The sequence below is a fragment of the Cryptotermes secundus genome, unplaced genomic scaffold, assembly GCF_002891405.2.
Source record: "Cryptotermes secundus unplaced genomic scaffold, Csec_1.0 scaffold976, whole genome shotgun sequence".
Lineage (NCBI taxonomy): Eukaryota > Metazoa > Arthropoda > Insecta > Blattodea > Kalotermitidae > Cryptotermes > Cryptotermes secundus.
Window position 1 is genome coordinate 95,487 of NW_019734370.1, and position 26,782 is coordinate 122,268.

At 45.1% G+C, this 26,782-nt stretch overlaps 1 protein-coding gene across 1 annotated transcript in view; it reads right to left on the reverse strand.

Annotated features, from left to right (window-relative positions):
- LOC111868941 (neuroligin-4, Y-linked) overlaps window positions 1-26,782 on the reverse strand; it is a 233,384-nt gene that overhangs the window by 34,573 nt on the left and 172,029 nt on the right. Inside the window, exon 3 of the mRNA XM_023860069.2 lies at window positions 10,194-10,340. Within this exon, the coding sequence (XP_023715837.1) occupies window positions 10,194-10,340 (147 nt within the window). The remainder of the gene's footprint in view (window positions 1-10,193; window positions 10,341-26,782) is intronic.

Below are 26,782 nucleotides of genomic sequence, written 5' to 3' on the forward strand. Positions count from 1 at the left end.
AAATTCTCCACCATCATAATCACCCGGGGCAGGCTACATTAGGCCAATCAGTGGCCGCCGTGCCGAGTGGACCCAGCTGGACTCCACCCCCCACTAAGCAAATTAAAAAAAAAAGTCTATACAGTGTTTATGATAGAATAATTAATGAATATAGAGCAGTTGGTGGATTGAGAATTGGCAGGGGAAACTGATGTACTTGGAGAAAAGCTGCCCCAATGGCACTTTGCCCACTATAAATTCCACATGACCTGGGATAGAACCCAGGCTGCGGAGGTGGGAATTGGGCGACTAACTGTCTGAGAATGGCCAGAACTGTATGTAACGTGACTCATGAAATGAAACAAACTGGAGATACCTTCATAAGATTTTTCATAGGTTGAGCATATTGAGTTTAATTAAGATCAGTCATGCTGTTTGAGGGCTGTACTTGTGGTCTTAGGGACATGATGAGATTATCAGGTGGCTTTGAAGTGACCCTGACAGGGAGCGTGATTCCAGTTCAATGTTAATGGTGCTCTGTTGTGCCTGTAACAAATGCCAATTGTTCATTTTCATCAATGAACAAAAGGTAAATTTTGACATGGTGTGCAAAAGAGAAAAGGGTTGAAGCAAAGAATATGACATTCCATGCAGGTGAAAGCACAGTAATACATGTTTCTGTAAATCACTGTTGTGTATGTAAATCTAGTAACTTTGAAATTAACAATTATGGGAATGCATTGTTCCTTGGCCAAACAGGATAACCTTAGTGAACTGATAATGAAAACAATAATTTCATTGTAATTGTGTCCTTTGCCTGTGACTTCCCTGTGCATCCCATATTTAATTGCTTAAGAAGTTTCCTGTTACAGAAACTGACAGTTCCATAGCTATCAACAAATTCTGCCCCTGTATCTTGAAACACATGAGCTGGCAGTTTAAAAAGTCACATGTCAGTTTTTGCCAACTTGCTGATCTTCCATTGCATGCTAGATTCACTTCTATAATATTTTGCTAAAGTAATGTGGTCCCTGTGCTTAATTAATTAGGCACTACACCATGAAGTAGACGGGAGAGGATATGTGGGTCCACACATTCTTAACCTAGGCACTATATGTAGGCATGTGATCAGCTTCACCCATAGGACAGGAGGCTGGGTTGGCTCCAGAGCCAGTCTGGACGCTGTTGAGGAACCCCGATTCCTTGGCCATCCACTCTTCAGCCTGTTTCTATATTGAAACCAGTTCTTAGGGCCCCCATACACACACACACTTTGGCCTTCCGTTCGGCCTGCACAGTTGAAGACTGAAAGGCAAAACTGATGTGTGTGGTGTGGCCGGCCGGCCAATCGTGTTGACTGTTGGCCTGTAGGAAAGCCATCAGTCCGTCAGTTCTACCTGCAGGACTGTAGCACGTGACGTGTGTGAGTCAGCAATATAGGCTGGAAGACCATGACTGTGGCATGAAGCCTGCCGGTTTATCTGCGCGTGTATGGGGAAGGAACGGGAGAGGGCAAACTGTGAAAGTTTTGCCTGTAAGGTCAATCGGAAGGCAAAACTGTGTGTATGGGGGGCCTTATGGGAAATACAGAATTCTGGTTTATTTACACAGTACAGCTCTATAACTAATGCCAAGACAGCATTAAAGAGAAGGGCAACAGAACTGAAATTGAAGAGATTTTCTGTCTTCCCTGTCCATCTGATGGGGTACTGGGGGGGTTCCAACTGAATACTTCTCAGATTATTTCCTGTTGTTGGTCACAGTGTGAACAACAGAACAGGAGAAATCAATTTTCATTCAGCAAAATGTGCCATGGAATCTGTGGACTGTCTTATCTGTGCAGGATTGACAAAACAGACAATTTAATTTTAAGGCATGCATCCAGCTCTTCTGGTGCTATAAAACCCATAAGTAGTGCTCACTTATCAGGACTGTATTAACCTTTCACCATCTGATGAAGATCAAATTTTAATCAGATGTTCTGTAGTAACTAAAATGTATATTTTTGTTCCATTTTCCCCATTTTGTAACTAATGATTTCTCAGTGTTTAATTATAATTTTAATATAAACTAAACAATGATTATTTAAATTTGTTATTTAAATTAATAACTTGCTACAAATTGAAATAAAGCCATCTTCTCATTTGAAATTCGCTAAATACTTTTCAGAGAGCGAAGCAGCATATATTCGATCTACATGGAAAAAATAAATGAATATCAACAAAATTACTGTGAACACATCTTAAGAATGCCAACTGACCGAATTCCTCATGAGCTGTTTGATTACCACCCAAAAGGAAGAAGGGAAAGAGGCAGACCATTGAAGAGGTGGGAGGACCAGTTTGACTATCCCTGGGACTGGAGTGGGTCAAAAGGCCCAGTCCCTGTAGATGGTGTTGATATTATTTCAGAGATATGTATAGTTGTATTGTGCATAAATTATTGTAAATAGCTGGAGTGAATTATTAATTTCAGTAAAGCTTTACAGACATAAAATTCACAATTGTTGTTATTTAAAATATTAATACAGACATTTGTTTGATTGACATTTGAGTTTCTCATGACTATACAGAATACTGTCTTCTGCATGTGATGCTGTGTAGCATGGTAGAACTTCACCAACGTTTCAAATGGTACTGATTCCTTCTTCAGGACAAAAGATAACATTCTGCTCTGAACAGCCCGAGATACAATTTGTAGCCACAAAATGTTCTGTACCCAAATTAGGAAACCATTTTAGATCCAGACACACACCATAGCAGGTTATAGAGGGTTCTGACCATGGTGTATAACACACAGGATTACTGGATTTTTTTATTTTTTCCATCACCCGGTATTTTAGAACATAGAAAACCCGATGTCTCCGTTTTCAGGTGTGGGGGGGGGGTACTCTCTTCGGCCCCTTAGAGAAAGCTAATCTCAATCTCACCATAGCATTTACCTAGAGTAGGAAAGATAGAGGGCAGTGGGGTTTTGAGTGCTGTTCCTGTCTGTGAGCAGAATGTATGTGACTCAGTTTGCTACCCAAAGATTAACTGGGCAGCTGTCAATAAGGCAGTCTGAGTGTGCGCCCGACCATTTTCTCAGTTTAATACTCAAGTGAAAAATGTGTTTCCTTAATGTCTCTCTGTGTGTCTGACATACCATGAATAACTTTACTTTTATTTTGAGTTTACATGAAATACATAATTATAAGAATTTAAATATTTCAAAATTAAATGCAAATTAACCATACCTAACTCCATGAGCTTGACATTAATTTAAATATTTGAAACTTTGGTTGCTACCTGATAGAAGACACACATCTTCGTTAAAAGCCGATTAAGCTGTTTAAGGAAGTTTTTTTTTCTGAGAACTGATAAATATTCTTGTAAACAAAATGCAGAATTTTGTTATGTTATACCAGGTGGTATATAGCATTCATTTAATTTTTTATTAATTTTTTTTAATTCGCTTAGTGGGGGGTGGAGTCCAACTGGGTCCACTCAGCACGGCAGCCACTGATTGGCCTATTGTAGCCTGCCCCGGGTGATTATGATGGAGAATTTGGTGGAATGAAGATTGGCAGGGGAAACTGAAGGACTCAGAGAAAACCTGCCCCAGCGTCACTTTGTCCACCAGAAATCCCACTTGAGCAGACCCTGGTGGGAAGCCAGCGACTAACCACTTGAGCTATGGCACCCCCTTAGCAGTCACTTAGCTTTGGAGGACTAAAAGCCTGTCAGTTAAACTTTCCTTACCATGTTGAGCAACATCTATACAAAATCTCCGACAGGACAACCCAAAGGTTCATGGCTGTTAGAATCAAAGCTCGCTATTGGCTGTGATCATGAGCCAGTTGCGCTCCTCACAATCTCTCTCCCTAAGACCCATCTTACTAATATAATCTGAAGGATCAGTAGCAAAGCCTGCAGTGGGATCCAGTCATGAACCAGCCCATCCACGCAACCTATCTTCCAAGGATGCAGCTTATTCTCGTTCCACCTGTCCAGTGTACTGAATATAGGATTTATCTTGCAGACCGAATGGCCCATACATTTACTGGACCACTCAACCAGTCCAAATGTTTTTGTGTAATAAAAATGAAGAAGCACTTAAAAAACAGGCCTTGAAGTTGAAACAGCGCATGGAACTTAGCTTACGTGCTTATGACATGATGCTGCTTGTTTAAGTACAGGGGACTTTACAGTTGCGAACATGCTAATGATGGTACGGTTTAAATATTCCAGGAATTTAAATTAATTTTTTGGATATGAGAATGTTCCACCACAAGAATTCCGCAGCAGAGAACTCCAATATTTCCACTGATGCTCCTGTCTTATGAATGAAGTTATCAGCCACGTATTGATGAGACCTGGTGGTTTTGTGGCTTTGTGGATGTGGTTATTAGACTTTGCAATCAAGCAAAGTATTCACAGCATGTAGACACTGTTAGATGCGGCTTATTGGAGACTTCCACCCCCCAGTGACACATGTCAGGTTTGTTTCTATGTATTTATGTAGAGGCTGTGGTGTGAATGGGATTTTGCTTGTTTATAGAATAAACCGCCCTCATGTTGGATTCTAAGCTCTCACAGCAGCTGTGAACGATACGGTCTTCTGGGCTTAACACCTTGTATTGCTGAAAAGAGTCCGACGTTTCGGGGTATATATCGCCATAATCTTAAGGATCGAAGAGTAAGCCAATAGATTTCCGCCTGTTTCCGGTGGATTTTTGCTTGTCTTCCTATCTGACCTTGAAGATGAAGGCGATACGGACCTCCGAAACGTCGGACGTTACACGGCAGAAGGTCGTAGTCTACAACGGTCAGGCTTCTGCATTGCTGTCAACAAGTCAGAATAGAGCTGTTCTTCAGTTCAACGGGGCACGCGGTAGCGCAGTTGGTTGAGGCAAAATGCTACAAGCCGGAAGATCGCGGGTTCGAGTCCCAATGAGATGGATTTTTTAATTTACCTAATCCTTCCAGCTGCACTGTGGCCCTGGGGTCGACTCAGCCTCTAACAGAAATGAGTACCAGGAATATTTTTGGGGGGTAAAGGGCGGCCGGCGCGTAAGGCTGACAATCTTACCGCCATCTATGAACCGATTGATTGCCTAGAGAAAATATGGGAGCCTCGACATTTCACAACCCTATTGGCCTTCACGGCCTGTTGCAACGATAGCTTTACCTTTTCTTACCTTCAGTTCAACATTCTAACGGAGTAAAATCCCGCATGTCATGAGAGGTCTACAGAAGAAATTTCAGCGCAGAATGAAGGAGCGATGAACGGTATTGTGTACGATATGTACGAAGGTTATGAGGAGATACCTGAAAGGAAAAGGTCATTTGGAAGACCCAGGCATAGATGGGGTGGCAGTATTAAAATGGAACTGGATTCATGGGGTCCAGTGGCGGCTTCTTTGAACACGGCAAGCAGCCATGTTGAATTTGAGGCTCACGTGGCAGTGACTATGAAGAATACAGTATTGCGGGATGTGACGTCATGTAGTCTGGTAGAAGTTTGCCGACGTAATGCAAAGCTTTTCTTGCTGCTTGCGTCATTTACTCTTCGAGCCTTAAGATGGAAGCGATATGTTAGTCCGAAACGTCGGCAAACTTCTGCCGTGCTGCGCGGTGCGAATACAGTCTTCACTCTAATGAGCCCTTGTGTTATACAAGATTCTTGGAATTTTTTGTCTAGATGAGCAACTATTGGCTTCTCAAATTACGTTTTCTCCATGGAGCAAGGTGTTACAGACCTACATTGAGATAATGGTACAGGATGCGTTACTATGAACGTGGGACTGCAAATGAGCCAGGATTGCTCAGTCGATATGGCAACTAGACTAGGGGTCGGATGACTGAGGAATCAGGGTTCGATTTCCGGCAGAGCAAAAGATATTTATCTTCTCCCAGACTGGCTCTGGGGCCTATCCAAGATCCTGTTCTATATATACGGCTCTTTCCGCTGGGTAAAGCGGCCGAAGCGTGAAGCTGACCATTTCCATCTACAGCTATATCTCCACGTCCCCCAAGTCTCATTAATTAAGCGCAGGAAGAACTTCACCCTTATCTGACGGCAACTGCTCAGCTCCAGCGAACATCTAGTAATTATCATCCGTGCCTTAACTTACCGGATGGTCTGAGAGAGACGTTTCGGGGGGTTCGTCACTTACCTTTAATTAGACCAGTACCACATCCTTTGATATCTTTCGCGTTTCATTATTCACTATTCATCGCTTCCTGCTACATGGTCTTGTGCTACTGCAAGCAATCTCACACAAAGCTCGTGTAAATACAGGTCTACTATAAATGATTCATTAGTTTTAAAACACTATATTTTCCAAAGCATCACACGTACAAATATGATTGATATATAAAAAGAACCGTAAACTCACCAAGTTTTCTTCACACTCTACAAATGTTCTATGTGTGCCCCTAGGGTCACACGACGCACGTCCAGGCTGTAGTCGAGTCGTTCCACACAGACTGTAGCATCATCCTGTCAATGGTCATCACTGCAGCATCGATGCGTTCTTGGCAGTGGGGGTACGTTAACACGATCCTTAATGTACCCCCAAAGTAAGAAGTCACAAGGCGTTAGATCAGGTGATCTGGGGGGCCAACTGAACAGAGCTACGTCATCCTCACCAACACGCCCAATCCAGCGATGCCGAAGTTCATTGTGTAGGTAGCGACGAACATTGCCGATACCACCGCAAAATGTTTTGTTTACATGGCGGTTCTTTTCCGTACTCTCTTTTGAATGCGCGTTGCACTGCTATAAGAGACGAACACCTCGCATATTCCAACAAACAAAAACTTTTTCTTGCTTTGTCGCCATTTTGTAAAGGCACTGAACTCGTGCTGCCAACTGGTGCACACAATACAAACTTGGTGAGTTTACGGTTCTTTTTATATATCAATCATATTTGTACATGCATTTCTTTGGAAAATATAGTGTTTTTAAAAACGAATGAATCTTTTATAGTAGCCTTGTATTTTTTCATTATCGCGGAAACCAACATTTGTCAAATCTACCAGGAAATAACCCATAACATAACGTAACGTAACGTAATAAGGCATTGATGAACATCTTGGACACAGCCCGCTGATCGCTGCTAGTTTGTTCCATCCTTAGGCTTTAATAAAGAGAACCGCAGGTGCTTGCAGTTTTCACGGTAGCAGGTTATGCCTGCCTTTGTACTGTACGTAGCTTGCTTTCGCTGTTGATAGACGGCAGATGTTTCTTTCGATGCCATAAACACGAAATAAAGTCGGCAGGGGGAGTCTCGTGAATAGCATGTAAACGATTGCATTAATTGCTACGTGTTCGAACTCTGCTTTGTTTTGGATTAATCAGTGCCGAGTGAATGAAGAGTGCTTCTGCACTTGGGTTAAAAAGCCGCGCTCAAAATGCAGCTAGACATTGATGACCACAGATTAATTAATTTGACAGAGGAAGTATCGCCGATCATTCCATCGGGTCATACAACCGGTTGATGTTAAACCGATTATCCGTTTTAATTGGTTTAATCACAAATGTTTTGGTTCGGGACGTTATAATCTGGTGGCATAATGGAAGATGACTGAACGAGACTCAGGCGTCACTGGAAAACAATTTGCTTAATTACATTGTTAATAATTTATAGACATTTTGGAAATGCCCGTTGCTGAGTGTGGAAATGAAGGTCGCCGGGGTGTGAAACCGGTTCATATTTTGTTTCCCAGAATATGCCGCCCTAGCGCCTACCCTGTGGGCTGGAACAGACCGTGTTTCATGCAGACGTACTGTAGGTGGTAGTCTTTCCTTTTGGGGAGGGGGTTGAAACTGAGTCCACTTCGTACGTCGGCCACTAATTAATTTAATTCGCTTAGTGGAGTGTGGAGTCCAACTGTGTTCACTCAGCACGGCGGCCACTGATTGGCCTATTGTACCTGCCCCGGGTGATTATGGTGATGGAGAATTTGGTGGAATGAAGATTGGCAGGGGAAACCGAAGTACTCGGAGAAATCCCGCCCCAGCGCCACTTTGTCCACCACAAATCCCACTTGACCAGACCCGGGATCGAACCCGGGCCGCCGCGGTGGGAAGGCAGCGACTAACCCCTTGAGCTATGGCGCGGACGTCGGCCACTAACTGGCCTATTGTACCAAGCCCGGATGATAGATGATGAGTGTGGAGCAGTCGATGGAACAAGAATTGGCAGAGGAAATTGAAGTAGCCTGAGAAAACCTGTTCAAGTGCCACTTTGTCCATCACAAATCCCATATGACCTGTCCTGGGCTCGAACCCAGGCCGCCACGGTGGGAAGCCGGCGACTAAGCGCCTGAGCCATGGCACGGCCTGCTGAAGTACGCAACGGCGAAGCACCACACCATGTAAACAGCTGGAGGTGTAATATCAGGTCCACGTCCCGTCCGCTTTACCCTCGAGGAAAAAGCCCTCGGTACCCATTGGATAGGTGGCTGGTTGGGCCCCAGAGCTGGTCTGGACGACATGGAGAGGAAAAGAGTCTTGCACTGCTGGGAATTGAACCTGGACCATCAAGCCCGTAGCCCGTAGATGTACAAATTGAGCTATCCCAACTCTTGTCGGTATTGAGCAAATAAATATTACTTTAGGTTTGAATGTTATGTTTCAGTCGTCCAACCATTTGAGGGCTCACAGACAGCAGAGTAATTAGGTGAGGGACTGTCCTACTGTTATCACGTGAATACTGAAAACAAATCCAAATTTGATTTTACCATTAGCTAAGTGTGGCGTACAGCTTGGCCACAATACGGGCCTATATTTGGATGCATGCTGCTCCGTGTTCGAGTGAACGCAGACCCGCAGTTCCGTGTTCAATCCCGGATCGGATGTATTAGGGCGACCTGCCTGTCTCAGCAGCTGTCATGCCATTTGTGGTTGTCAGTGACTGGCACCGCGGTGTAACCGTCGCCACTAAATGAAGCGGTATGTAGGCAGTTTGTTATCTTCACGTATAGATGTCACCCTCTGCCGCTCTTTCGTCTACGAAATAAATTGCATGAGCACTGTGGGATCAAGCGCAATGTGTCACAGAATCTTTCCATTATTTTTACCCTGAGGCTTCTTCAGCACCCTATCAGGGACCTGCATGTGCCTGTCTGTATGCCCGTCTGCAGCTTAATCTTGGGTTCTCTCTAATCCGAAGATCAAACGGGTTTAAATAATTAGTAAGACTGGGATGGGATTTTATGAACATCCTTCATACAGTGATGTTTCACTTTTAGCTGATTAATCCACGGATTAATTTACTTAATCGTTTAGTGCAATGTTACTTCATTACAGGAAATCGCAATTAATTAACTGTTAAAATTAACGAGCAGGAATACAAGTTCTCCACCCAGGGTATTGTTACATTACTTTTCAGTCTGCAGATATTAAGCGAGTGTGCTCATATCCTGGAAATTTTCGGTTCGAATCTTATCCGGGAAACTGCATGTCAGATGTTTTCGTAGTTTTCCTCAGATCCTCCAGATTCAGTCTGTACTTCACAGGAAACACATTACGTCTCCGCTACAAAGCCCAACCGGTTAATGCTGTTTATTGTGAGAACCACACGGAACACACAAATAATATAGAGATTCAGTCCGTACCTCACAGGAAACACATTACGTCTCCACTACAGAGTCCACCCGGCTAATGCTGTTTGGGGAAACAGTCGCTGTTTATTGTGAGAACCACACGGAACACACAAATAATGTACACATTCTGTCCGTACCTCACAAGAAACACATTACATCTCCGCTACAGAGTCCAACCGGTTAATGCTGTTCAGGGAAACAGTCGCTGTTTGTTGTGAGGACCATACGGAACACAGGGATACACTCATTGGGCAGAATGCAGGATTCCTTAATCTTTTCAACAATTCCCTTTGTGGGGGGTGGAGTCCAACTGGGTCCACTCGGCACGGCGGCCGCTGTTTGGCCTATTGTAGCCTCCCTCGGGTGATTATGACGATGGAGAATTTGGTGGAATGAAGATTGGCAAGGGAAAACGAAGTACTCGGAGAAAACCCGCCCCAGTGCCACTTTGTCCACCACAAATCCCACTTGACCAGACCCCGGGATCGAACCCGGGCCGCCGCGGTGGGAAGCCAGCGACTAATCGCTTGAGCTATGGCGCGGCCCTTCCTTAATGTTAATGCAGCTGGTATCTATTGTAACCACTACCTGAAAAGTGAACAGTGTGACAGTGAAACTCACCAAGTACCCCGAGCCGGAAGTTAATGGTGACAACCAAGACGTGCCCGTAACTGGCCAGGACGCTGCCGTCGTAAGGGTTTCCAGAGTTCCACTCGTAGGACTCTCCGTGGACGTACAGGATGACGGGTAGCGGAGACTGGACCTCGCCTGCAACAGGAGGCATTTCTGGTGGGTGTCACCTCACAACAGACTGACACACCCCTTTGAAGTCCGAATTCAAGTAAAGGAAGGTACAAGAAATTTGGGAGGGAGACACGCCAGACCGTAGGCTTCGTACAGAAGCATTCAGGTGTTCAATAGCCTGGGATCCTTGACCGTATTGTCGATGTTCATAGTAATTTTATACATGGGCCGCGTTATTGTTTGATTTTCAGGCTGATTGAGAATTAAGGAATTTAGGGGCCTTTACAATAGAGGGAGGGCTACCGGAGGAGTACGTAATATCAGCTTGAACTTGGGAATTACATCAGCATTTGCTTGAAGTGACGTTCGGTCGCAGGACCTCATGGCTATGAAACTCCTCTACATTATATAAATGCAGTAAATGTAATGTCTACCAGAAACACACTGCACCTCCATTCCAAAGAAAAGACTGTTAATGCTGTTTATTGTGTCAAGTTCTTTACGTTAAAGCGGTCGGTACAAGTAACAGCCACGCTGCTTTACGGGGCTAACATATGACACCAGTACATTACCCAGTGGGGGGGCACGCGGTGGCGTAGTTGGTTGAGGCACTATGCTGCAAGCCGGAAGGTCGCGAGTTCGATTCCTGATGAGGTCATTTGAGTTTTCAATTGACCTAATCCTTCCAGCCGCATTATGGCCCGGGGGTTGACTCAGCTCTAACAGAAATGAGTACTAGGTGTCTTCCTGGGGTAATGGTGTCAGGAATGCTGACAGCCTCACCGCAATCTGTGAGTGGAGGAAGCATGGGATCATTCAAAGAAAATGAACGTTCTCTTCTTACAGAGGTTAGCATGAAGAGTGCTGATTTCTGAGAAATAGCGCCGCGCATACCACTATATAAATTCATCGACGTTTCGGAGAAACGTACTGAATCCATCTTCATAGACAAAAGAGTGAGTAAAGAAAGTTTGTATATTGCTTCTGCCTTTGTATTTCCAGTTGGTCTACTCTTAACGTAAATATTTTGAAGATTACTGTCTGACGGAATGACGCCAGTACAGTACAGTGTATCAGATTATACGGCGTCACATTCCCGAGGACAGCAGCAGTCATCGTGGTCACGACTGTTCAGAACCTCGGTAACTCACGCTTCATTTTCCCAACGCCATTTTGCCGTCACCCTTCAGTCCGCACGTCGGTCAACAGCATCGATGCTTAGAACCTGTGATGACCGTGCAACGAAGTTTGCTCAGGAACCTAACATTGTAAAGGACGTAATAGAATTCATTAGGGAACTCCACTGACTAAGGTTCTTGATAAAGTTTCAGGGGCTCCATTTAGATAAACTTTGTCTGGATCATCTTTGAGGTGACGTCATACCCTGAACAGTCAACGCATGGCTAAGCAGTCTGTGTGTTCACCGAGATATCCGGCGTGGCGAGTCTGATTGCAGTTTCGTTCTGGAAATATTACTTACTTATGGAGCTGAACCCTTCTGGAATAGCCACCAATTCTGCAGCTACTCAAGAATTTCCTAGCATTTTATGGAACCCGAAGGTTCATTACCGTGTTCACAAGAGCCCTCCACTGGACCCTATCCTGAGCAGATCAATCCAATCCATACCATCCTATCCTATCTCTCTAAGATCCATTTTAATATTGTCCACCCACCTACGCCTTGGTCTTCCCAGTGGTCTCTTTCCTTCTGACTTTCCCACCAATATCCTATATGCATTCCTCGTCTCCCCTATTCGTGCTACATGCCCTGCCCATCTCATCCTCCTTGACGTGATACTTGGAGAATGACGGTGCAAAGCCCCTCGGCACTGGCTGCGGTTGAGGCGAAACGAAGGCTCCAGTTTCTGTGGACTGAGAAGACGCTTAGAGGAAAGGCTTAACAGAACAGTCCTCTCGTGATAAATGCATTGAGCACGAACAAACAAACAAACATTTGTGACTTATGAGATAACTGCTAAATAAATACTTTCAGGAAACTTGTGCTTAAGCGTTAAGTCGCGAGCTGCTGCGCGATTTGCTTAGAGAAATTGGCGAGCACATGAAACCCTTTATTCATGCTGCATATTTACTCTGCTTTGTACATAGACAGCGAGAATTAATTGCTTCCAAAATGGGGATTGGAAACCGCAGATTCCCCTTGTAAAGCAGAGACAAATTAACATCATTTTGGCTTGACAGTAACGTTAATATTTGCTTGCTTCTCCTCGTGTTAACAACATGGGTAATAAATAGCTTTGTTCACGTAGTCTTTTTTTTTTTTTTTTTTCAAAACTGTAGGTTGTTATAAGTGACGGGAGGTCGGAGAAAACTGCATAATGAGGAGCTTCATAACTTGTACTCTTCTCCAAGTATAATTAGAATGATCAAGTCAAGGAGGATGAGATGGGCAGGGCATGTAGCACGACTGGGGGAGACGAGGAATGCATTAGACCACTAGGAAGACCAAGGCGTAGGTGGGTGGACAATATTAAAATGGTTCAGAGAGATAGGATGTGATATGGATTGGATTTATCTGGCTCAGGATAGGGACCGGTGGAGGGCTCTTGTGAACACGGTAATGAACCTTCGGGTTCCATAAAATGCTGGGAAATCCTTGAGTAGCTGCAGATTTGGCGGCTCCTCATGAAGGGCTCAGCTCCATGAGTAAGCGTGGTTGTTGGGCCGCGCCATAGCTCAAGCGGTTAGTCGCTGGCTTCCCACCGCGGCGGCCCGGATCTGGTCAAGTGGGATTTGTGGTGGACAAATTGGAGCTGGGGCAGGTTTTCTCCGAGTACTTCGGTTTCCCCTGCCAATCTTCATTCCACCAATTGTTCCACAATCACCCTCACCTATCATCTGGGGCTGGTAGAATAGGCCAGAAGTGGCCGCAGTACAAGGGACTTAGTCCCACCCCACTAGCAATAAAAAAAGCCTGGTTGTTATTAATGGAGGGTCGAAGGGGGGTAAAGGAAATTGGTTGTGTGGTCTCCGGGAAGAACTCTACGGCTGTAAATGGGGGGGGCGGTGTGACTGAGGAAAGTTCAGATTAAGCTATTTGTGATTTATAAGCTTTGAAGCTCTCTCAACGGGCACTGTAACACTAAGCCAGCCATTCGACGCCGAGCGTTCTGAAATAACTGAGAAGTTGTTAATGAATTTTGATACTTTGATACTTTCGTCGCACAGCGTGTCTAGTCGCAGGGCACGCAAAACTGCACGCGTTTTCCGTAGGCAGATTTAACAGTTTCCCTGGATGGCAGCTGCGTACCGTGTAAACCAGAACGTGACGCGACTCCAGTTCCTCCAGTGAGAAAGTCAGGGTTGCCTTTCTTATTCACTGTCTTCGTATGTAATTTTAAGGACCCGAAAACAAGGCAACACCTCATTTATAAGAAGCAGTGTCTGAAGAAAAACTCGTCTTGTGTTCAGACTAACACGATACTTTGTGGTCATAAATTCCGACAATACTGTCACGTGATGGAGTGACACCCCACCGGCTTTTGGATTTGATATTATTTATTCACCACTTTAACACTGAGTTTGTAATTCCACTTGATTTTAGCTTCACTCCAGCCTGCAATGTCTTCACTAGATGTTTCCTGATAACGGCTTTTAAAAGCAGCTATTCCTCTGCTTCTGTGCTCAAGCCCTCTCCTATCGGCGGCCCCCTTCCAGCAGACAGTCAGGCTGGCGGCCATTTCATACCAAGCTCCTCGTCTTCCCTTCACTGCCCGACTTTGTGAGCTCTCAGAGTCAGTCAGAGTCAGAGTTACTTAACGACTGACGGTTTACCGCCAATCAGTTCGTCTTGGCGACAAGCCCCTTGAGACTCACGACCAATAATTTTATTTTACAACTGAACGCTTGCGGTTATAATCCTCGTGTAACATCGTCGGATGGGTTTGTCGTTTGCAATTGTTGCTGGTCCTCGCCAGCGCAGACATTCTCAGGTCAGAGTCCCGCGGGACTCATGACCATATTTTATTGTCTCAGATTCGAGGCCCCCCTCCCCCCAACCTCGAGGGCCACGTCGCCGTATTTATATCCCCCGGGAATAGGGTAGCCCGATTATACCCCCAGGCACTGGGTTTTCTTTTCCTGGGTTCCCAGGCTGGTAGCCTAGTTATATAACCCCTTTGCACTGACAGTAGAAAACACCGTTTCCAACAGTTCCTCAATTTCTGTATGCGTGTCTGCTGCCGCTGAAACGTGTTTACCGAGCCGTGCCGTGACGGTGGCCGTCTGCTCCTGCTTATTAAGATCTGTTGCCTAGCAGCGAATGTTTCGTTGTCTGTTTCGCTGTCGCTGCCTGGAAACGGGTCTATACGCCACATTGCAAACTAAACAAAGCTTACAGCACGAAACGGGGCTTTAAAGCAGTTCCTGTTAGGAAAGATGACAGAATGTACCTACAGAAGCTGTCATGAAATTATATCTAGGATTGGATGGGCACGATCAGCGTGTCTCTCGGTTGAACTCCAGGAGAATGTATTCACCACACCGACACTAGTCAGCCGTCTCTGACCTATACGGCCGCCTCAATTTTAACGTGAAAGCATTCTCACTCTGTCTGATGCCTCAAACGTTTCCATCTTCATGTCTGCAGCAGATCGGAATACCTCAGTCTGCATAGCGAAGGGCTACGGGTGGCATGGCCGGGGTTCAATACCCGTCAGATTAGAGATGCTCCTCTTCTCAACAGCGTTCAGACGCACGGGCTCTGAGACTTCTATCCAGTGGGCAGTGGGGGGCTCTTTCCCTGCAGGGGATAAAGGGTTCGGGGTATGAAGCTGAAGACTCGCCTCCATCTAACGCAGAGATTAAAATTGGCGGAGCTATACCTCCACTCCTCCATATGTCTTCATGGCATAGTTCTTAATTATTTTGGCAGAGGGACAACTTTACTGTTACTTCGCGTCTCTGTCAGAATATATGAATTAAATTGCGACAAAGACAGCCGTAATAACTTTCTTTGTCACGTCCGTAACAAAAGAAAAAGTTCATATTAGTTTTCCCTCGTCTCTCTGTCCGTTTGTAAGAAAACAACAGCTAAACTCAATTTATTGAAAATTAATGAGCTGGATGTTGACTAATTAGGAGATTCCAGTTTTTGTCAAAATCGAGCAACAGTGAGCGAATGCCTTTCATATGTTTCTGCGCGCGTTCGGAATGTAATTTGCCAAATGTTTCGACGGAAATTTGTATAGGGTAATGAAGCACGCGGGTTACTTTCAGTGCACTTCCTCCGTATGTCTCCTGCAGTTTTGCATATAATCAGATTGAGTGATCGCGCGAGAATTGTTATGCTCTGCATGTATTTCCTAACTTGTTCTATACTTGCTCCATACAAGCCTACCACGATCATATAGAAACATTTCTCTGTTCAGGTTTATCACCAGAGCAGAAAAGGTGCTTAGTGGCGAAATGGCAACAGATGCTTTGTTTAATTTTTAAATATGTATTATGTAAAAGTAAGGTATCTGTAGTCGATCCTAGAGACTTCTAAGTTGTTCTGTAGCTATAATGGGCAAGCAGTGAATGTACGCACACATTTCTTTACAACAATTCTGCAGTAAATACGAGGGAAACATACTGGGCTCGTTGCACCAAGTATCTCTGTTAATAATCACCGCATAGGGGCGCATGCTCTTTCTGTTAGTCTCATTCTTTCTGGAATTGCACGTGAAGTTGCCCGCTTCCCCTTTAAGCTTTAATTTAACACAGCGGTAACTACATATATCACCTGCTTTTACAATGTAAAGAACTTGCATTCTGCCCACGCAGTGTATTTATGTGTTCCGTACGGGTCTCACAATAAACAGCATTAACAGGTTGGGCTTTGTAGAGGAGACGTAATGTGTTTCCTATGAGGTACGGACTGAATTTATTTATATAGATTTAGATGAAACCCAAAATTCCATGTGGCCCTGCATGCTTCACATGCAGCTCCCCTCCCCCAGCCAATCGTAATGTCAAAATTTCGACCTAAATTATCCCTCGAAATGTTAATATAATTTTTACTCCAATTTAGGTCTTTCGGCGTTAATATCAAAATTAATTCCAAATATTTTCGCTGAACCCCAAGTTCAAATTTTGTCCTCTGCTCATAACGAAGTCCCCAACTCAAATCTTTAACTTTTCACTTCCCAAACCTTTACCCTCTCTAAAACGTACGTGTACCCGGAGGGGGCACTGCCTGGGAACCTTCAAGTCGAAATTGTTTTTCTGTGTACCCCCTTAATTGTAACATGTCACTTTCGCACCCCCAGATTTCCCCTTATCTCTTTCACTTTAAGAAGCCTGAAAGGGTTTGTAACCGGCGGTAGGACTTGAATCATCTCCGAAGGTTTAGCGATATGTCATCATGCAGTACGGTGAAGTTGAGGCACAGCACTCATTCTGCGCATAACAGTGAGGGGAGCAGCGCGGGATACCTGTGCTGCCTGTGGCACAAGTGTGGGAGGCCTCCCAGGGGAGACACTCTTACTTGTTAGTTCTGGAGCAACCCTGTCTTGCTCGCAGAGTAGTTCAGACGGAGGAGGTACACAGAAATCCTGACAGTGGTCCGGAATAAGCATCTTCCAGTCAACGCAACATAAAACAAAACTTTCAGTCTTTACCACGCAAATTACCATCACAAATTAGTGATTTTATCAAATTATCTTCATTTGTAGTTTATTTAACTACGCTGTTAGTGTCAGAGGGAGAGCCGGGGTAGCGCAGGCGGTATAGCGACTGACTACTGGCTGGACGTCCGAGGGGTCGGAGTTCGAGTCCCGGTAGGATATAGAACTTTCTCTTTCCCACGTTGTCCAGATCGGTTCTGGGGCCCACCCAGCTTCCTATCCAAAGGGTACCGGAGGCTATTTCCCTGAGGTAAAGCGGCCGGCGCGTGATGCTGACCACTCACCTCCAAATAGTGCTGAGGGCTATAAAACCTGGATCTATACATCTACTGCCCCGTAAGACTTCCTGGCATAGTGATTAATGAGTTCAAGCAGAGGGACGACTTTGTTAGCATTAAAGGATTTGGCGGTTAATGAAGCCATGTATAGACGATACGTCAACTGTTTAAGCTTTTAATTTCAGGGATCAACACATCCTATAAGGAACAGTGGTTACTATAAGTACCACCTAGTTTAATATTTAAAGAGACTGCAAGTTTCCCGCACAGTGTACCTGTAAGTTCCGTATGGTTCTCACAATAAACAGCAATAACCGGTTGGGCTTTGTACCGGAGACGAAATGTGTTTTCTGTGAGGTATGAACTGAATCTCTGTATTATTTGTGTGTTCCTTATGGTTCTCATAATAAACAGTTACTGTTTCCCTAAACAGCATTAACCGGTTTGGCTCTGTAGTGGTGACGTAATGCGTTTCCTATGAGGTACGCTTTGAAATCATATTTTGATTATATGAGTTTCGGGATCTAGAGGGTTAATTTATTTGTGTTGTTACTGCGTTACGCTTCGAGTATAGCGGCCTATGCAGAGCCGAATGACACAGTGATTCATGAATGACGAATAGGAAAACATTTGAAAGTTGGTGGTTGCCTAATTCATTTCCTATCCCGGCCCTTGCTTGGAGAAACCAAGGAGAACCACGATAACAGTCAGGTTTCCCGAGCACCTATAGAATCTGTGTGTAGAGCCTTGCAGCTTCCTCAGCCTGTTAGATCCGAGGTGGTGGTAATATCAGCCCAGTTTTCTGAGTATTCATACTGTAAATGTCGCGTTACTGTGTTTCGCTACTTTTGGGACGGGTGCTTCAATATATGTATACTATATGCATAATGTGCACTTATAGAGACAGGAACAGTGCCCTTTTTCCGTTGTGATTGGCCCATTCAAGCAGACAAGCAGACGGTTTGTGCATCTTACCGGAAAGTTTCTGTTTTCTTCTGCTGACATCGTAATATTCGCTCGGCGAGCGTGTCACTTGCAGCTGCTACGGGGACTCTCTCTCTCTCTCACTCTGGTGGGGGTCAGCAGAACGAACGCGGGATTCTCTCGTCTGGCCGTGACAAGAGAGCTTCTCTGCACGTTTCATATCGAAACTTCGTTACATCCGCTTGGCTTGATGTATTGCGTGCGATACAGCGCAGCAGCTTTGCCTTGTCCAAACAGGGTCATACTTTCATGTCCACGGCACGCATTGTCAACAAGATTCACGTCATTTTGCGGAACCCACAGACTCAGTGCCGTGATCACAGCACTCACCCTGTTGATGCCCTCCGATTATTTTTCTTCAAGATTCATTTTAATATTATCTTCCTTCGGATTTTCTCCTGCTTTCCCGTGCCTGCTACATACCTCGTCCATGTGATCATTTGTCGCGGAGGTTGTTTTTGGTAATTAACCGTCTACGCCTATCACAGTGATACATCTACAGACTCACGAGGTCTTTGGTGTTGTCGGCTGTGACGCCGTGTAGTCTAGAAATGGTCAGTCTTTTGGAAACACGTGTAGCCCCCGTCTCCATTGCCGTTACTTTACGCCGCTGTCAGCTGGATTATGCGCGCACAGCGTAGAATGGCAGGTTGGCTGGTGGCGTAGAAAGGATTTGGGGGAAGCTTCGTGGCCTAGCCACGGTACTATCCCGGAAACTGCTGGAGGGTTGATGAAAGCAACGAAAAGCCTCCCGCAGGATTTCGATTCACGACTTCCGGAACACGAACGTAATTTTACCGCTACGCCAAGCTGCTCGACCTCCGGAATGGGGAACGCACGGGAGTCCAGAAGCCAGACTTTCGGGAGAATTCTGGGAGATGCACTTCATAGTAATTTATAAATGAATTCTGATGCAAAACGCTTGTCAATACATGCAAGCGACCGTTAACTTTGCAGTTAGTTCAGTTTCGCCCTGAACACCCGTATCCGTATACAAGACTACACGGTGGCACGACTCGGAACACCGCAGTCTGAACAAATCCCCGCCCTCAAACATATTGAGGGTGTTGAGGAAGATGTTTGAGCTGCGACTAAGCAAGTTTAGGAAAACTGAGCAGTAAGGAGTTATGATTTGTACTCCCCTCCAGATGTTGTTATGGTGATGAACTCAAGAAGACTGAGGTAGGCAGGGCATGTAGTAGGCATGGGAGGGAGGCGACATGCGCTGATCTTTTGGTGGGAAAACCTGGAGGAAAGAGACCAATAGGAAGAGCTAGGTGTAGTTTGTAGGATATTACAGTAGGTGTCGGTGCGAACTGTACTGAATTGGCTTATGATAGGGTCCAGTGGCGTGTTATTGTGAACAGGATAATGAGCCTTAGAGGCCCACAAAAGGCAGGAAATGGAAAGAGTACACAACTGATTGTCAGCTTCTTACAAAGGGCTGTGCTCCATGGAGACAGCTAAGTACTGCTATTTTTAGTATTTTCTGAAAACCTGAACAAGAGCGTATGTGATTGGTTTGGCTGCTAAACAGTTCGGCAGGAGATTGCTTTAAGTTCCGTCCGGCTTCACACATTCTGCTTTCTATGCAGCCGCTGCACCATTTCTGGGCAGAGGGGAGAGTCATTTGAATTTTACTCGAATTTCAAGTGCTGAATCAGTCACATGGCTGCAGCAACCCTTCGCTTTTAAATAAAACAAGAGAGACGAGAGGGGGACGAAAGATGGTGCAATTTACAAAATTAAACTTCAAGGGAAAAGGCTTGGGGGGGGGGGACTGCGAGGGAACATGAACTCGTTATGACCCACGGAACACTTTGTTGCTCTGATGGCTTTGACATTTTCGCTAAAAGTATGAATTTCATGTAGGTTCTCAACGCTCATTAATTTCGGTAATGAGAGGGACATGTGTAACATATAGAAGCAATTAACCGCTCTAAAGCACAGTGGAAACTACATGTACCACCTCCCTTAACACGTCGAAGCTCTGAATTTTGTCCCTAACGTAAACTCATGTTTTTCATATGATTTTCACAATAAACAGACTATTTTCCTAAAGACCATTACACAGTTGGTCTGCAATGGGGAGGCTGTGTTTTCTGTGAGTTGGGAGTATTTTTTACGTGAATTCTATGCTTAAAAATGTCACACGGGACCTACTCTCAATGACGGAACCAGACCCCTGCAGTTCAGTCACTGGTATGAAATTAGTTAAGGGGAAATTTTAGATTCTTTATTGAGAAGCTGATAGGTTCTCAGTCAAGAAATTCCAAGAATTTTGTAAAATACGAAGGTCCATAACCGCGTTCGCAAGACCTCGCCCCCCTGGCCCTTACCCTGAGCCTGATGAATCTGGTCCGCAACCTCATCCAATTTTAGGGCCCATTTTAATATTATCCTCTCGTATGTGGCCCGGTGCTCCAAGTGGACTATTCAGGTTTTCCTGCCAGAACTCTGTACACATTTCTCTTTCTACCATACATGCTACATGCCCCACCCATCTCTCTCTCTCTCACTTTGATTTGAGGATCTTAATGTGAAATGAGTAAAAAATATACGTTCAGTTTGATTTTATGATTCCTGGCTCGGTCCCAAAACACTGGCACTTTGCTATGTTCACGTCTGCTCCAATGCAAACTGCAGTTGCTTATCAATACTTGGTTATTTAGAATCTATTGAAATATCGACTGAATTGATTGATTGATTGATTGGTACTGCCCGCGCTTTCTCTCACTTTTACTGCTTCACACATGCAGCAGACGAGCGTTATAAAGACCTGCGAAGTATTTGACCCTGGATGTGGGTTCGATAACGTGTCGCTCCAACGATCAGAAGGGACATGAAATTAAATTTAACAAATTCGACCCTGTAACAACCTGTAATTCTCAGATCTGACAGACGGAGTGCATTCACATTTAGACAAGCATCGCCAGTTTCACACCGCTCTCCTTCTAAACTGAATCGGACCCGACCTAATTCATTTTATTTTATCTACGTTTCTATATTCAGTTCGTTTAATAAATTTGTACCTGCGGTCTGTATGTTTTAGCTGACACCACCTGATGATAACTGTGTATAGTCGAAACATGTAGCCTGAAATAGGAAATATATTCTGAGGTGAAGAAAGCAGTCTTCTGGGATTTGGCACCGTGTATCTGTGGTGTTAACCGACGTTTCGGAGGAACGTATCGCCTCCATCTTCAGGGTAGAAGAAAAAATATATAAGAACCGGTAAAAGCAGACTGTCTGCACAGTCTGCTTTTACCTGTTCTCACGGTCTCTTTGCTAGTAGATTTCTTATATATTTTTTCTTCTACCCTGAACATGGAGGCGATACGTTCCTCCGAAACGTCGGTTAACACCACAGATACACGGTGCCAAATCCCAGAAGACTGCTTTCTTCATAGTCACCGCCGTGAAAGCCTCAAATCTTACATATTCTAAGGTATTTAAATGCAAAGTATGCGTGGTGGGCTTGGGATGCAAGCCTGTGAAAAACGAGATGAGCTCAACTGATCCGAAATTCTTGAGATATAAGGGGGACTGAATAGAAGATCGATAGTATTTTCTATCATGTGACTGGGTCTTGCTCCAGAGCATTTATGAATTGAAAGCAAGAGTATGTCGTCAGGCTCCATCAGTTAATAACTGGAATATTCTTTATTACAAAATACTTAACTCTTTAACATACAGTGGTTACTATGTGCTCCAAAAAGTTTCAACATTAAGAAACTTTGTCCCTTTTGCTCACAGAGTGTATTTATCTGTTCCGTATGGTTCCCTAAGCAGCATTAACCGGTTGGGCTTTGTAGCGGAGACGTAATGTGTTTCCTGTGAGGTACGGACTGAGATTTTAAATATTTGTTTAATTTCGGGCTCCAACTGGCAAATACAGTCAGGAACTTTCAGTGCATAGAAGTAATCAAAGTTCAGCAGAGACCTAAACGACACATATTAATGTAGTGGAAAAATACAAAGAAAAGCGTATTATCACGGAAAATCAAAATAGATTCTCACGAAGTTCTAAACGCTTTGTCGTACAGCCAAACGAGTGTTGATTCTAAAAGTCTCATTTATCAAACCTTACTGCGCGTAACTTCCACCGGATTTCGTACTCTTACATTAAACAAAGACTTTCCTTATTCCGGAGCAGCTGAAACCTCAAAGACGAGTACTAATTTCACGGTGGCTGGACAGGCTATTCCGTGCAGGAGGCAGTGAGTCAGAAGGAACACTAAGGAGCGGAAATCAATATAGCCTCCTGAGACTCGACAGGAGGGCGAGTGGGGAAAATGGAAATATCAAGAAAATCAGAAGACATTAACATACAAAGAGACTGAAAAAGTAGGTGGTTACTTAATGCAGGACTAGATTCCATATGCATGCAAGCAGAGACGGCCGAGTTTTCAGTGTTCTTTCTGGTGATACTTTTGCGTACGTCACAGGGAAACACTTCCGCTTATCAGCTCTGAGCTCATCAATTGCCGAACGGAATGAAAGAGGAGGAACAGTGTCTAGTAGCACCATTCAGAGAGCTTCAGTTTCACCATCCAGACTCGATACGGACATCTTTTAAGATCCACTCCCATCTCCATTTTGGTCTTATAAGTGGCACGCTTTAGCCACACGCCCAAACTGATATGCAGCCGCAACTAGTCAACGGGAGGGCTCGCACAGATGGCAGAGTTGCTCCAAGGGTTCCGCTCTCGGCAGGGACAGCGACAGTCCCGACAGATTTTTTGGGGGTTATCTTCAGTGCAACCAGAAAATTACGAGGAGAGTAACACAAGCGAGACTGCGGCATCCTTTCCAATTCATTATTTTCCTAATCCACTACTCGGCGCTCTACAGGGCGAAGCAGCTGACAGCGTCATTAAGTGGACCACCAAATAAATTAATGAATCTATCAGTAATCCTTTCTGGTATCCAGTTACAAAACTGCTCCCCACATATACGTATCTACTCGGTAGCGTAGTTGGGTGAGGCACTACGCTACAAGCCGAGTTCGCGAGTCCCGAGTCCCGAGGAGGTGGATTTTTGTTTTCAGTTTACCTAACCCCTCCAGCCGCACCATGGCCCTGGGGTCAACTCAGCCTCTAACAGAAATGAGTGCCAGGACGTTGGGCCTGTTACGACTACTGCCTGCTATAACTATACTGCCACTACTACCACTGCTAGAAGCAGCAGCTGCAGGTTCTGTTCGTCGCTGGGAGCGTTTGTAACTCCCAAAAGGACTTCAGACTGTTTACAGGGAAATGTTTGTCTTCCCCGGAACAGTGAAGGGAAAGTACAGAGGAATCCCTCGGGACCTCCTTGACCTCAATTTTGTGGGATTTGTACCTCGTTTATCGCCCCACGTAAGAATTGTGAACACTGACGTCTCTTTTCTGGAGCAGAGCAAGGGAAGTTGCGTGCCCTGCGTCGGGGCATAGATTCGGGTTTATGTCGTCTTACAGAATTTTATTTACAAACTGATGAGCATATTTTGGTTGCCAAGGCCCGGAAAGAAACATGGACGCAGTCACGGGCTCCTGGGATGTTACGCCCTGCCTTTCATTTAGTCATGGTTCGTTCGACGACGGTGCTCGTAGCTCAGCTTACGTAGCGTCGAATGTTGTTAGGTTGAGAGTAAAAATTCACTTAGTGGGGGGTGGAGTCCAACTGGGTCCACTCGGCACAGCGGCCACTGATTGGCCTAATGTACCTGCCCCGGGTGATTATGATGATGGAGAATTTGGTGAAATGAATATTGACAAAGGAAACCGAAGTACTCTGAGAAAATCCGCCCCAGCGGAATCCCACATGACCAGACCTGGGATCGAACCCGGCCCGCCACGGTGGAAAGCCAGCGACTAAGCGCCTGAGCTATGGCGCGGCCTTAGGTTGATAGTAAATAATGAATGGATGGAGGCGGTCTTGTCCTGTTTCGTGGTAGTACCACGGCACTCGTCTGGAGGAAGCGAGAAATCCACGAAGGGCCTGTCAGGATAACCTGTGTTCCGGCCGAGGCTCGAACTGGGCACCTCCCGAACAGAAGTCAAAAGCTTTATCACTCCAGCCAACTTGGTCGTCAAGTCTATGCACTTTAGTACATATCAACGTTTCGGAGGAACCTGTTGCCTCCATCTTCAGGGGGAGAGTGTGGTTATCAGGGTAACCTGTGTTCCGGGCCGAGGCTCGAACTGGGCACCTTCCGAACACAAGTCAAAAGCTTTATCACTCCAGCCAACTTGGTCGTCAAGTCCATGCACGTTAGTACATATCAACGTTTCGGAGGAATCTGATGCCTCCATCTTCAGGGGGAGAGTGTGGTTATTGTAGCTTTAGCGACAGAAATGAAGACAGGCTCTCCGGAAAGCGAGCCCTTCTTTGTTATTGCGGGCACGATTGTGTTTAGTTGTCAAACACAGCGCATGTATAGATTTCCGGGTAAATTGTTCCAAGCGTACTTTTGTTTAACATTTATTACCCTACTCTGCATGTCGCCATGTTCAGTAGTTTCTCTTTAAGTGTGAGGCACGGGATATCTCGCTGCTCAGTCTGATATGCCGGCAAGGAGATTGGACAAGGGAATCTCCAAAGCAGATTAATGGGCCTGTCCGTTGTCCATGAAGTCTGTCTTTTGCTGCCTGCGAGCTGTTAATCGTGGAGCGATAATTGAATCACTGTGCAGAGAGATTCTGTAAGCAACGAGCAGTTGGCACCAATCCTATTAGACGGAAGGAACCTTAATTAGGATTAGGGTCACGATGAAAACGTTTCTTTAAAGCACGGGACAATACATCCCAAGCCCAGCGCCGTTCAGAGAAAACTTCAACACCTTCCCTGACGATGGAGCTGGCACATCGCTCCGAAATGTTCATACCCAACCACCAAAGCAGTAACGCTGTAGACCCGCATTCGGAAAGCCGGCTCTCATGTAGATTATCATGGTTTTCCTTAGTTCCTCCAGGCAAATTACGGGACAGTATGTGTATCAGGTCACGCCGCTTATTTCCAATTCACCATCACCCTACCTTCTGCCGCCGTACAGTCTTGACTGTAGACACTCCCAGCGCCCTAAGGCAACTCACAGAAAACATACACGGCGGCATGTGCTCTTATGCATCGTCTTTAAGAGTTTCACACGCACAGAAGTAATGTTTACCGACGTTTCGGAGCGTCTTTCCGTCTCCTTCAGGATCCGCTCTGCAGCACTGATGCCAATCATGCTTAGCTTACGACATGCGACAGCTTATTCGCTTTAAACCTGAGAAAGACAGGGCGAAAGACGGAAAGAGAAGTAAGCAGAATAGTAAAGGAGGAAGTGATGCAGGAAAGTCATGGGAAGAAGCAAGAGAGAAGGTTCCCAGGCTTTTACCGCTCGTCCCTCTTCGCAATGAAAGCAGCGGGAACTCTGCAGTTTTCAGTACTCGTACAGCACTCACCGAGGCATCGCTACAGGGTCCTCCATAAACAGCTTCTCGTATGTTCTTTGCTAGTACCAATTATATCTTAAGTTGGTTTATTTATCTGTGTTCTGTCACTTCCCTTTGCGCGCATTTTTGTGTCCTCAAGCTTCTTGCCGTCTTCTTGGCTACTCTGTGCCCTTTCCCCTCACTCCTTAGCGAAAATACTCTCGTATTGCACGGTTTCTCAACAGGAAACAGGTCTGGTCAGTGGGTTCCACGCAGTTCTCTTATTAGCTCGTTGGGGCGGAAGCTTATTTCTTTCGCAAATTTGTGACTCAAAGATGGAGGTGTTCATCCGATTTAAGATTCGAGAAATCTGCGTGTAACAATTTAACATTTATAACCGGTTAATGCTGCTGGAGGAAACAGTCGCTGTTCATTGTGAGAATCATGCGGAACACACAGATAATATAGAGATTCAGTCCGTACCTCACAGGAAACACATTACGTCTCCGCTACAGAGCCCAACCGGTTAATGCTGTTTAGGGAAACAGTCGCTGTTCACTGTGAGAACCATACGGAACACACAAATACACTGTGTGGGCAAAGTAACCCACGAGATATTAGAGAAATTCGCCGCACACATTTCTCGCGGAATTTGAACTGCCAGTCTATGATTGGTTGGCAGTCCTGTTCGTGCGAGGCGCCGCATTTCTGCCACACAAAAGAAGCGTTCCAGGAGTTCCTGGATAAATAGTAAAGTGCCTTAAGGGAGGGGAGAAGGGTTCCCTTAATTTCGATCAGGGAATCGGGTGCAGACAGGCGTCGTAGAGAATTTGTTGAAATGTCCTGTGAAGCATATACCGCGAGTACGAAATTAAATGTAAAGTGGCTCCACACAACCCCCTCCCCCTCCGACGTAGCGAGGTAATTCCATATCCCCATTTCAAAAACTTTGTACCTGAATACACTACTGGGCCAGCATAAAGGATGAATATAATTTGAATTCATTTATTTGTGATTTACTTAGCGGTGTCGTCATCAGCTCGAACTTTCAGAGGCGTAGAACGAGCGGTGGGATGGCTGATGATGGGTGAGGAATTTGAAACACTGTCAAGAGAAGCTGTCGTGGCCTATTTCAAGGTATTATTCAGGCATTCTCCTGGTCACTCTGAGTATCTTTC